General features: G+C 37.9%; 2 protein-coding genes across 3 annotated transcripts in view; one reads left to right on the top strand and one right to left on the bottom strand.

Moving 5' to 3' along the window:
* The window catches only part of nabp2 (nucleic acid binding protein 2), a 9,218-nt gene extending 7,512 nt beyond the window's left edge, over nt 1-1,706 (top strand). For both annotated transcript variants that reach the window (XM_024375544.2, XM_024375534.2), the window contains exon 7: nt 315-1,706. In XM_024375544.2, the coding sequence (XP_024231312.1) occupies nt 315-487 (173 nt within the window). In that variant the 3' untranslated portion in view covers nt 488-1,706. The remainder of the gene's footprint in view (nt 1-314) is intronic.
* The window catches only part of LOC112215957 (serine/threonine-protein phosphatase 6 regulatory ankyrin repeat subunit C), a 34,927-nt gene continuing 23,644 nt past the window's right edge, over nt 1,502-12,784 (bottom strand). The window contains exon 28 of the mRNA XM_024375491.2: nt 1,502-12,784. Within this exon, the coding sequence (XP_024231259.1) occupies nt 12,540-12,784 (245 nt within the window). The 3' untranslated portion in view covers nt 1,502-12,539.

Genomic DNA, 12,784 nt, shown 5'->3' with positions numbered 1-12,784 from the left:
TTCCTCTGCTGCTATTAGGTGATTCATGCAACATTTCCACCTGGAAGTCTACCTAAACGTCAATGCCATGTCTGTATCAGTAAACTAAAGGAACACAATTCCATGAAATAACAAAATAATTTTTGATCGCCGCTTTAAGCTGTAAAGTTGCTTCTTTTACCTGTGAGTGGCTGGTTCAGCCACCTTCAGTGCATACAAACAGCAATGTATTTTTTGGGGGCAATTGGTTAATTGTGAACACGAACACTTTACCTCTCCCTTCTATCACTATTTATGAAGATTTATAAATTAAGCATGCCAATTTCTTATTCTAGGTAATGAAACTACCAATGGGAACGGTGTAAACTCTCAAGGTTCCAGGAGCTCGACTAATCCTCAACAGGGAGGGCAGGCTGGCAGTGATGTTGGCAGCAGAGCAGCCAATCCAGGAGCAGGAGGGACAGCTGTCAGCAATGGAAAGGAGACTAGACGTTCAGCAAAAAGATGATTGGAGCAGAAGGAAGCAAAGTCCATCCCTCTCCAGAAATGTCAAATGAGAAGACTAATGCTGCGTTCGAAGTGGAATTTACCACCATAGAGTTAGGACTCTAAATGGATAAAACCCATTTTGGCATGAACCTTGCTATTGAGGGTTTCACCATTTTAAAGTAGTCAAATGGGTGGGACTTCCTATGGGTAAGGAAGCATCACATGAAGGATGATAGTCAAGTTTTTCACTAGTAATTACCAGCTGGAGGGCTGTTCAAATGTATTTTCCCAGTTGTATATGGTAAACGTTAAGACATTTGATTTTAATTAGGTTTGTTTACAAGGAACACTAAAGTTCACTAAAGGTTATGTAACCATCAAGAAAAAGTATTTGTGAGAAAAATATATTTTTTCTTTCTTTTTTACAATTAAGCTGCTTAATGGAAAGCCATAACGTGTTTTTCAACATCAGGCAGTTTTCCACAATGAGATGTCGAAAATATAAAATTACTCTTAACTAATGTGCTGTGTAGGCTCTGTGCAAAACGTAGCCCAAACCTGACAGATTGATGTGAAGTTGGATTCAGAAATCCTTAATTGCCAGAATCCTTAGTTGCTACATCCATTTTTGGATGTATAAATAAATGATATTGATTTTTGATGAATTTAACTTATAAATGCCTCATGAGCTTATGTCAACTGTCATACCCCATCAGATTCAGAACCTTGTGACAGCAGCCACACTTTAAATGTTGTACGACCGTTCAAACTGGTCTGGAATAGTGAGCTTACATGACAATTTTTACTCCAATGTTTGTAAACAAACTGTATAGCCTCATAACATGGTTAAAACTACACATTTGGTATCATGGATGGTCAGTCCTTGCATCCATAGATCTGTTTATTAATTTGAAAGTGGTTACACTTCTCCAGCCCCAGATAGATAAGAAGATAGAGAGAAAAAAAAAATCATCATACACTATTGTTTCAATGAAGGATTCTGGCTTGAAAATGTAAAATAAAGAAAACAAAGTAGATATATATTAAGCAATAGCAATTTATTTAAACATAACCAATCCTAAGCCACAACACTGAATGACAAGACTCAAATGCTGTAGCATACATTGTATAAAATCGATCAGGTTTCAATGCCTTGGTTTGTTAAGTTTCTCCTGTAATGTCAGAAAGGTCAATGCAAATTACACTGTTTCACTAAAATCATTAAATCATGTATTTTATACATTTTCGGAACATTTTGTAAGAAATAACCATTCAGTAGCACACAATTATATAACAAGGCAAAGTGCTTTCAAGGATTGCAATGTCAAAATAATGAACATGTTGGAGATTTGTTCAGGTTTGGAAGGGTATTTGTGTGTGTGTGTCTTTTATGGAATAGATCTCTAACCCCTATTACTGTAAATCACATACCTATGCTTCAGTCAAAAAGTCAAAGGTCAGTTGGTTGGGAGAGGTGATGGAGTTGTGGTGGTAGCATGATCACAAATTAAGGTCTAGATTTGTTTTTTGTTTGAAGGCTTAAGGCTGGATGCAATACGATTTCCCTTCACACAAACACCACATATCTCCATAATTTGACTTCAATAACAGCTTTAGTTATGTTGCTTTTGTAATTAAGATGCACACACGTTCTCCTAATCTCTGGTAGTTGTAGACACAGTTGCAGCTGTAAACTAGACTTTTAGACGTATGGCTCAACTTACACACTTACAGTAAAAACCCACCATACTGTGAAAAACAGGATGATTCCTGGTGGATACTTTCAGGACGGGGTTTTAAAAAAAACAATCATAAAGTACCTTGTTGCAACAAGTATCTGAAGGATAGAAAACATGTACCAGAGACGAGGTTCACATGTATGCTACAACAGTTAGACCTTAAAAGAGATTTCATTCGATCAAAATACAGTTTGGCTTCACATTCCAGTGGTTGTTGGGATATCATTTTTCTTTCCATGTTACAAGCGCACGTACACACACACACAAAATCAAGCTCACTTTTTTTTTTGTCTTTGATCAAAAGTGATTAATATGCTTTCATATTTTCCAGACACTAGTATACATTGAGCTACAAAAGTATTGGGACAGTGAAAACCGTTTTGGCTCGGTACTCCAGCACTTTGGATTTGATACAATGACTATGAGGTTAAAGTGCAGACTGTCAGCTTTACCTTTAGGGTATTTTCATCCATATCGGGTGAACCGTTTCAAAATTACAGCACTTTTTGTACATAAGTCCCCCCCCAAATGTGTCACGGTCACACTACTTTTGTAGCTCACTGTAGGTGGTTATGAGCTAAGGAGACAAAGAGTAGCTGTGCATCAAGGAGGTAGGCAAAATAAAACATGATCATATTACATTAGCAGTAAAAGTAACTTTCAAAATAGCATGGACATTTGAGGTGAGACCATTTGTTTTAACTTAAATGTATTACTTTTAACTGATATATTTGAGGTAATATGGATTCAAAAATCACACACTCATGCTAATAAAACTTAAAAGAAATGTTTACTGAATGCTCTAGAAAATACTGAATGCAGGCATGCTCAAGCTCTTCACCAGGCAGCAGTACTTCAAAACAGAAAGGTGCCAAAGAGAAAGCATTTCATGCATTTCCACTTGCTCATTTTGCACCTCCTAATTTATAGTTTGGCCTAAATGAAGCACAATAACACTTTCATGATCAACTACAGTTCATGCTGAAGTCACATGGGAAGTCAACATCAGCTTGGCATATTCTATCCCTTCTATGGACTACAACCAGATAGGGACTATTAGTGGTTAAAATACCTGCCTAACGTTCAACTTTATGACCAATTACTAACTTTAACCCAAAACTTCCAATATGGTGAAAAAAATTGCAGCGAAACAAGAAGCCAATGAAATTCTAGCAGAGGCAATACGGACAGTCAAAGCACATAATAATTCAAGGTTGTAGCCCGTAGACCGGGCTTGTGTTACATTTTGCTTGGCTGGTCTATTGGAGTAAACAAATCCTAGCATAATACAAAGCAATGTCCAATGACTGAGTCAAACCGAGACACCCTCCTGAATAAGACGCTAATATATCCAGAACCAAAGTAAAAATGAGGGCTGTTAAAGCAAAGGACTACCAACCACCAACCTCAAGCTTTCAATTACACCAGTGCTTTAAATTTCATTCAAAAGGTCTGTTAATGCATATTAGTCTACCCCACATAGCACGTAGGATACTGTACTAATTTATTTTCAAATATGCTCAAATTAACAATAACATTTAAAATGAGTCAACCAAAAACTATTACAGGCCATTGCACCAGAATCTTACATACATCACTTGTGTTTCAAAGGAAATGTATTTCACGTTAATAATTAGAAGGAAAAAACAATATTCTTTAGGGTATTTATAAACCAGGAAGTGGGTAAAGAAATACAATGGACAGGAATGAATACACACTTTTTCTTTGCCCTTTTGCTGATAGCGGTTTATATTACCATCGCACACTCCATCGCACACTCTTGACCTCATACTCACTAATGAAGACATGACAGCTAACTGCCCAAATCGTCACACACGAACACACTTAACACAGAACTCTATGCCTACTCACTGTACTGTAAAAGTAATCAAAACATTAAGTTCTGTGGCATAGCAATCCATTGACTTCCTTGTCCACAAAATACAATCTTCTTCCACCACCTATTCTTAGAACATGTTGTAGTACAGAGAACAATCTAAACACACACAATTAAAGGAGTTGCATAAAAACTAGCCTAAAAATGCCTAAGCCACAACGTTTATTCGTGATTATCTTAAGTCGGTTCATTTTGTATAAGGGGGGTGTACAGACACCAACTAAAACTACATCCTGATCAAAACAACATACTGCTAAAATGGTACTACAAATGTCACAAATAAAAGTCTTGCTTTATAATAATTTACCATGTTAATTTCAATACCATTTAGTTAGGTAAATCAACAACAATCTCTACACACTACTCTGTCTGAAGTGCATTTTTAGTGATGTTGTGCTTAGAACACCCAACAAAGTGCACTTGCCAATATTGCTTTTATTATGAATTCACACTATAACTCCAGTATTATCACTACTGGGATTCAACACTATTTCAATGTGTTTTTTCAGGTCCCTTGACAAATATGGCAAGCAAGCCAAAGGCAAGAATCAAACGAGAGCAAAATAAACTACAGTCAAGTTGTACATCCAGAGGGTGTTTGGATTTATGACAACAGCATGAGTGTTTCTTTGTATATTTCTCCAACCAATTAACAATTGCTTGAGGAGTTGAAGCCACAGTGCACGACATGGATGGATGATAAGACTGGGAAGCACTAGAATCATGTTGTGTTTTGAATGAACAACAATGGCTCACTGGCTTCACCGGGTCTGTAATTGTGAGCAGTTGTGTTCCTGGGAGGTATGACCTCCACTTTTATCAACAATAAGGCTTTCAATTGGCATGAACGGAAGACCATTTTGCTGATGTGTAAAAAAAAATTCCCCCAAGGACTTAACTATTCACTCAATGGTTTTGTAAGGACACAGTTTATTATGCCCGTCTGTATCACGACAAAGTGTCAGTCAGGATTGTATTTGGTGGTCATAGAGGAGCTGGGTTTTGCAGTTTACAAGGTAACATTCTTTAACTATAACAATTTTGACCAGCCATGTGACATACAGTACATATAGAAATGCACAGAAGTCTCATAAATAAGTTACTTTATGATGTGGATCTAAAACAACTTCCGGTCCAAGACATTTCTCTCCTTTGGTTGCCTATCGAAGCATTTCTTTAATGATTTCATCATGATTCAATATCGTAATTTAACTGTTTTTATTTATTTTATTTAACCTTTAAATTTACCCAAGCAAGTCAGTTAAAAACAAATTCTTATTTTACAATGACAGCCTACCCCGGCCAAACCCTCCCCTAACCCGGACAAAGCTGGGCCAATTGTGCGCCGCCTTATGGGACTCCCAATCATGGCAATTTGTGATACAGACCCAGGATCGAACCCAGGTCTGTAGTGATGCCTCTAGCCCTGCGATGCAGTGCCTTAGACCACTGCCCCACCCAGGATTCCTACTTGCATTGCCCCATCCTATGGGTGGCTGTCAAGAAGCAGTCGAGTCATGAAACAACCATCAAATAAAATCAAATAAAAAAAGTGACAAAAATAGTTGCATAATATGTATCACATTTACTCTCCAATGAGGTCCAATACATCAGTAAAATGCACTGGTTTGGGTAAAAATCATTGCGAGACATAACATCTTGAGGTAAGCTGTTCAATGTCTGATAACGGCTAATCAAGTAATACATGAAGGCATACAATAAAAATAGTGTGGACATTACTCTCCACTAAGGAGACAACACCAGTGCATCCCTCTATAGTCTATTTGGAGGGTCAACTCAGTAACTGTCCTTGAAGAGGAAGAGAAGACAGACAAAATAAAGCTATTGGTGGGTCTACATCGTCTCTGAAGTATTTCAAAGAAGCCAAATACGGTTAGAGAATAAAGTCAACCCATACATCAGTTTGCTTTGTTTTGAACAAGTGTTACTAAGCCTTAACTAACTTCAGAGGCACAAGAGTGACAAACGTAATCAAACAAGTTAGGACCTGACAAACTTCAGACAGTACAACTTGGGCCACACAACCGGAGGGTCGAATAGCAGAAAAGTGGGGCCGACAGTTTGGTTCAATTTTAACAAGAATTTGGATGTTACGACTGAATAAGCATGTAAATCTTGTCCACGTAGTGGTTGTACAACATAAACAAATGAATAATGAAGGCATGAACATAGCCTACAAGCTATAAAAATCAAGAATCTTAACATGATCAGACATGCTATCTTCTCTAAGAAACATTTTGTCTACATAGATATAGGACAGACATGCAGAAGTTGGAATCATGGAAGAACTTAATGTGTGCTTCACGCATGAATCTGGACATTGAAGATGACATAATTCTGTCAATTTCAAGAGGTGTTTGTTTTGGTGATCAAATGTCATTTATGACTAGAAACGTCATGAGATGAATGAATCTTGTTTAATCCATTTAATATGATGTACCGCATTTTACATGCTTACTTTTTTTGAGAAAATTGTAGCCATTTATTTTCAACAAATTCTAATAACAAAGAAAGCTCTAATTCTGCCGTTTATATTATGCTTGGAGAAGAGGAAATGTTCACGGTGTCCTCTTGATTTGAAAGAATCCTTTCAAATGGGAATAAAAAAAACAACAAAAAAAGGTAACTGCCTAGCTATTGCCTTAATCCAATGACTTTTCAAGTAATGAAGGACATCGATGTCCTAGAGGTAAATGGGAGATATCCCAGAGGACTACGTTACGGACAGCATCACCATGGTGATCACTGGCATAACTAAAAGAAACCAACATGCTCTTTGTTTCAAACTTCTATCCCTTCCACACCTAATTTAGAGGTTATTGAATCAGCATGACATAAGTGTTCGAAAACATATGAATGCTTTCTCACTAGAAGGACCATAGTGTCTCATCAAGATAAAGGCAGCTACATTAGGCCACTATACCAATAGTGTATGTTCTTCCTATTCTCCAATTTTAACACGACCCTACTTTCCACTCACATATCTGATGGCAACATTTTGTCAGTTGCCCAAAATCCATAAATACTCTTAATCTATAGAAATAAAATAAAAAAAGAAAGAAATTAAGGTGTGTTGAATCTGCTTCCTTCCAAAGTTTTTAATAGTTCTTTCCCCAACTTCTCCTGTAACTCAGTTTACAGTACTCGGACTCAATTACTTATGTGCAATTTTACCATCTTCTACCCATACTGCTTTTTCAAAATACAATTTGGACTTGATCAGTCTTCCACCATGCACATTCACAATTATCTAATGCTATCTATTTCACTCCATCCACTGGCCAAAGCGCCCATGTCTCTCATTCCTACAAACTGAAGCATTTTGAGAAAGTTGTCCATCTTTGCCATTTGAGCCATTGTAAGGTATTATCGTCCTTTACAACACAAAATAATTCTACACAGAGGCTTTTCCATACCATACTGATAACATTTCAGATGTTACATGTGAAACATCAACCAAAAACTGTTTAATTGATACATTAGTTAAATTCATTAGATGCCATCCAGAATTACAATTCTACCTTCATAAAAAAAGGATGAAGCACAATCTAATCCCCTAAAAAAATAACATTATTCCTCTCTTTGTGTTGAGCATCACACAAATACCATCTCCACTGAGAATCAAAGACAATTCCTTTTTTCATAGACAAACAGGTATTTCTACAGCACTTGTGAGTCTAGGTAACAGAATGGGGAGTTATTAAGGTCGACTGTTTTGATAGACAAAAACGGACACATTCCCAAATGTAAAAATCGGCTACGCACTACAAACAAAACATACAGTAGCAAAACAACTATATATAATTTCTAAGAGGTATTGTAAAGGCAGTCCATGGTGAGTCCATGGTTAAGAGGAGGGATAGCTCGGCTATTAGCGCTAGTGCCCATTGTTGACAAACAAAAGCTAGAGAGGAACTAAAAGTATCATTCACCAAATGATTTGTAAGAGTCAAAACGATTATATTGGAGTGAGGCTTGTACCGCTAAACGTAAGGCATATATATGCTGGATGTACCACGTTTTTAGGCTAACCCATCCGCAGAATGCAATAATACCCTTCAATGGCACAAATTAGTTAGCCATCCCTTCATATCAAAAGAAGAAACACAATCCTACCACATCTATGCATGAGGAGGCAGAGGTAAAGATTATTTTGCTTTAGTCCATTTTTCATTCTTTTCCCATAATTTCTAGAACTTAACTTAAACAGTGCGGCAAAAGTCAGTTACTCGAAAACCAAAACCCCTGCCATAATTTAGACCATACATTCACGTTTTTGTCAGCAATGGACTAATATGGCTTAGTTAAGATGTCTGCAAATGTACGTAATATCTCAAATTCGTTAAAGTCAAGTGTTTTTCAGTTTCATCCCCTGCTTTTTGGCAACTCAATGAAAGGCAGCGCAAGTATAATTTTCCATTTGAAATGTTGTTTTTGTTGCTGCACACGTGTGCACACCAAGGTGTGACCATAGACTTTTCACTGCTCTCTTATGCTAACCCAAAAGAGAAACATGCCCCTCCAATTAAACAGTGTGTCTCTCCCACAAGATCAGTCACCAGTTCATGTACTCTCATCTCTCCACTGAAGGTATTGTTCTCCCTAAATAGAAGTTTATATCTACATAGGTAACATACTGTATGTACCGGTATTCATAAATACACATATAGAGATATTAAATATACAAAAGTGCTTATTCTTGAAATAAGTGCTTTGGGTCAGGACTGAGTGAAAATTGTTGTTTTTGTTGCATCACTGAAAATCTAAAATGCTTTCCGACATTCTATGGCCCCAAAGATCACAATACTAGGTTAATCTATGCCCACAGTGTAAACAGAATAGGTAAATATGGAGGGAGGAAATACAAACTTTTTTAAAAAAGGGGAAGGAAAGGGGCTTCATGAATTTAGTCCTTTAACTCTTTACTTGTATGTCTTTAGGCATCCGATTGATCAGTAAGGGATTCAGTTTCACATTAAAACATATTCCAAAAGGGAGATTGGGGTTTTCAATGTCGTGTCTAACCAGCCTAACGACAACAAAACCGTAGGCTACACCAAATCCACGGTCAATGAAATGTCACACCGTTACACAATATAGGGGAGGGAAAAAAATGTGATCTAGTAAGTTCCTATTCTCATTTAAATCAACGCAACAATTATAATTAACATAGCAATTCACCCTAGAACATTATTAAATGGCTTACTATTCGATGTGATCTCACCTCATCGAACTGGGCCTAAACCTTCTCTGACATCATATAAAAAGGCTTATGTAAAATGCCACAAAAATTTCAGGTAGCTTAATACAATCATTTTTTTAGCATATTAGTATAAATATGAGGAACAACGACACTGGTTTTGGAATTTGCTATTCCTACATCATGAAAAGGATATTGACTTTGTCATCTTAGTTTTTTTTTTTTTTAAAGGCTTTGACATTAAAAACCTTGTGGAACAACATTACTGGCATCTGAATAGGTGCAAGATAAGCTTTTCCTTTTTTTAAACACAGTTCCTTCCCAGCCCTATGATTGAATGCACCAGGAGCTGACAATGAATCTCAGGCTGAAATATGATTCAGAAATTGATGCATCAACTTTTTTTTTCTCTCTTAATATAATGAATAGTACGTACATCGAAGGAGATGTGCAAAATGATTTTGATATTCCATTCAAAAGAGAACAATTCTAGGTGACAACTGATAATAGGAATGAGGCATATTCAGAGAGAAACAACAATGTAACGGAGGAAGAGGGTTAAGGTTGTCAGTGTATAACACAATGGAGGTATTTGTACCAGACATGTCAACATGGTGTTCTTGTTGCCAAAAAAGAGAACTGGGAGCACACATACTTCAAAACGGGTGTAAAGAAATACTCAAATGACTCAATGACTCAAACTAAATCCCGAAAGACACTTCTTAAAAACAACTTGCGAAAAGCATTTACTTATAAATAAAAAGCCCTTGTGATGCTGATTGTCATCTCAAAAAATTTAAAAAAAGTAGCTGTCCATACATAACCGTACCAACATAATATAAGTATGTGTGTTTTTGTGTCAGCCATACTTTGTCAATATGGTGTAAGAGAAAAGATATGCATCAGTACAGTAACACTACTTGTGCAATTTTGCCATCTAACTACATTTATGTAATATGTAAAATACAGATACAAGGCAGGCTAATGCAGAATGTTACAGTACACCATGGATTTAAAAATACTTTCTCCTTTTAAATATTAAAATTACTTTATGAATGTTTGACTAGGGTCAAATGCTGATAAAGATTGATTTTGTTTTGTTTTGGAGGGGGGATCTTTACAATCTCAAGAAAACAATTACAAACGGAGTGAACATCATTTTGAATTCTGTTCAGATGAACATAACTAACAATCTCCATAAATAGCGTAATCAACTGATTACCCTTAAAACTAAACTGATTCAACTACTGTGCAAAAGGCGGCAGAGAAGCTATCAACAAAAATTCATGGATCTATAGTGTGGCCCAAACAGGAGTCAATGAGTCGCGTTGTTAAAATCTGAGGTAAGTACAAGACGTGCCTAATTAAAATTTAAAAGGAATGCATTTGTGTTTTTGGCTGTACTTTTGACAACTCCCAATGCTGTGCCTATCAACGTGACAAGTGAGGATTACAGCGCATGCCGTTTGATTGGGATTACTGACTTTTTTTCAAGTATGGCTGTTTGGAAAGAATAGAAAAACAATTTTAAAAAACATTCTACCTATTCCATTTGAAAAATAATACTTTAACTTTGGAGGTAGTGCAAATTATTTTCTTGAAAACTTGAAGTTATCCCCAATGTTGAGGTAAAAACATGAACCTTTCCACACAGCAAACTGCATGAAAAGAAAAAAAATGCTAAAGAATTTGAAGTCTGTTTAAATATTGCTTCCCAATAATGAAAAAAAAAAAATGTACACACCAAATGTAGACCCGCATTGACAGAAACCGTGAATAGAATCCACGGAAAAGGCAGCAATATTTTAGCAGCTATATTGAAAACACGTCTACGCTTTTTATTTTCCTACTGGAGGCATGGCCTTATTGTGCAAACATATTAGACTGTCGATTCACAAGTAAATACGACAACCATTTACATTATGTAAACAAGTGTTTATACGACAGCAACAAAACTAGCTTATGCTGTTCAGTATGTGTGCTAAACCCATTTCTCTTAAAATCTACATTTCATCCTTTAAAAATGTCCCACTAGCATTGTTCTCTTTTAAATTCTTAAATAATCAGGAATCAGGTGGGAGATCAGAGGGTATAAACTAGGTGAGGTTAAGGGGTTGTGGTTGTCTCTCAGTATTCCATAGGCACATTGTTAAATATCCAGAAACGTCTTAGAACCGCCTTAAGGTACCAAAAGTATTCTACAACAGTGACGAACGGGAGTGGGGTTCAGGCAAGACCCACAACGACTCCCTTCAGTATGGACTCAGTGAGAGGGGGCTAATGCAGAAAAACCCAGCCAACAAAAGTCAGGCATCTACTGGACCTGGTGGATGAGGTCACTGAGACAGCCTTAGCAAGTGTGAGGTGCTTGTTGTCGGACTTCTAGGTGAGTCAACACCAGCTTGTCACCGCTTGTTTTCAAATCCATGGGCTTCTCTGCAGAGCTCTCAACTCACCCAGACTCTTAACTGTACAGTCAAACCCAGCGACGGTCTATCACTCTCTCCCGTTCTTTCCCTCGCTCTACTACTTCAGTTTTATTCTAGTCTTCGGAGAGAGGCACAGCACTGGAAATACCCACACATGCTGCATATTGCACCAGTTTCAGTCAGAGTAGAAGTTGGCGAGGCACCGTTCTCCTTCTACTAGGTCATCACTTTCACTGGGATTTGCGAGGTAAGTTCATTCGTTGTTGAAGTGCAATATCAAAAATTCACAATAATTTAAATTTAATTTAGAATTAATTTCGACCGTAGCTTATTACACATGCTTGTGAATCTGTTAATTCAACAAAACCGTGATAACTTCATGATGATACAGAAACTCTGCCGGTACGATTCAGAGGGACTCAGTGACGTGCTCTGTCCTGGACACTGGACAGAGGGTGTCTGACCTAAGGCCAGGCTAGCGACGAGAGACGATATGCCACAGAGGAGAGGCAAATAATTGCATATAGGTTTGACTGCACCCATAAGGGATTTAGTTTTTCTTTAAACACACAGACAAACGCACGCGCACATATACCGACACACACATCCAAACGCACACGCTCACTTACACACATATAATTCAAAGTATATTCCTGCTCTTGTTGTGTGTGTTAGAAGGGGGGGGTCCCCCGGATCATAGTGGATTAAAGAGGGCAGATCTGGCTAGTTAAAGATATAAGGGGACAGGGTAGGGAGGTCTGAGGGAAACAGGTTGGGGGTTCGCTTCACTCAGTGAAGCAGCCGTCCAGGCCGGCGGTGCCGTGGCGGTCCTTGGCGTAGGCGTGGTGCAGGGTGCCGTTGGGCAGGGGCCCGCAGGTGGTGGCGATGCCACAGTGCTTCAGCAGGTTGAGGCCAAAGGAAGCGGCGGCGCTGGCGTCTTTGGGAGGGAAAGGCTTCATGGTGGAGAGGATCAGGGCCAGGCAGTCCGCCACGTCCTTGTTAGGGGCACAGGCCAGGGCCGGGGTGTGGC

Source organism: Oncorhynchus tshawytscha, linkage group LG02 (genome assembly GCF_018296145.1).
Source record: "Oncorhynchus tshawytscha isolate Ot180627B linkage group LG02, Otsh_v2.0, whole genome shotgun sequence".
Taxonomy (NCBI): domain Eukaryota; kingdom Metazoa; phylum Chordata; class Actinopteri; order Salmoniformes; family Salmonidae; genus Oncorhynchus; species Oncorhynchus tshawytscha.
Note: the sequence above shows the minus strand (reverse complement) of the source record. Positions and strands in the feature narration are given on the sequence as shown.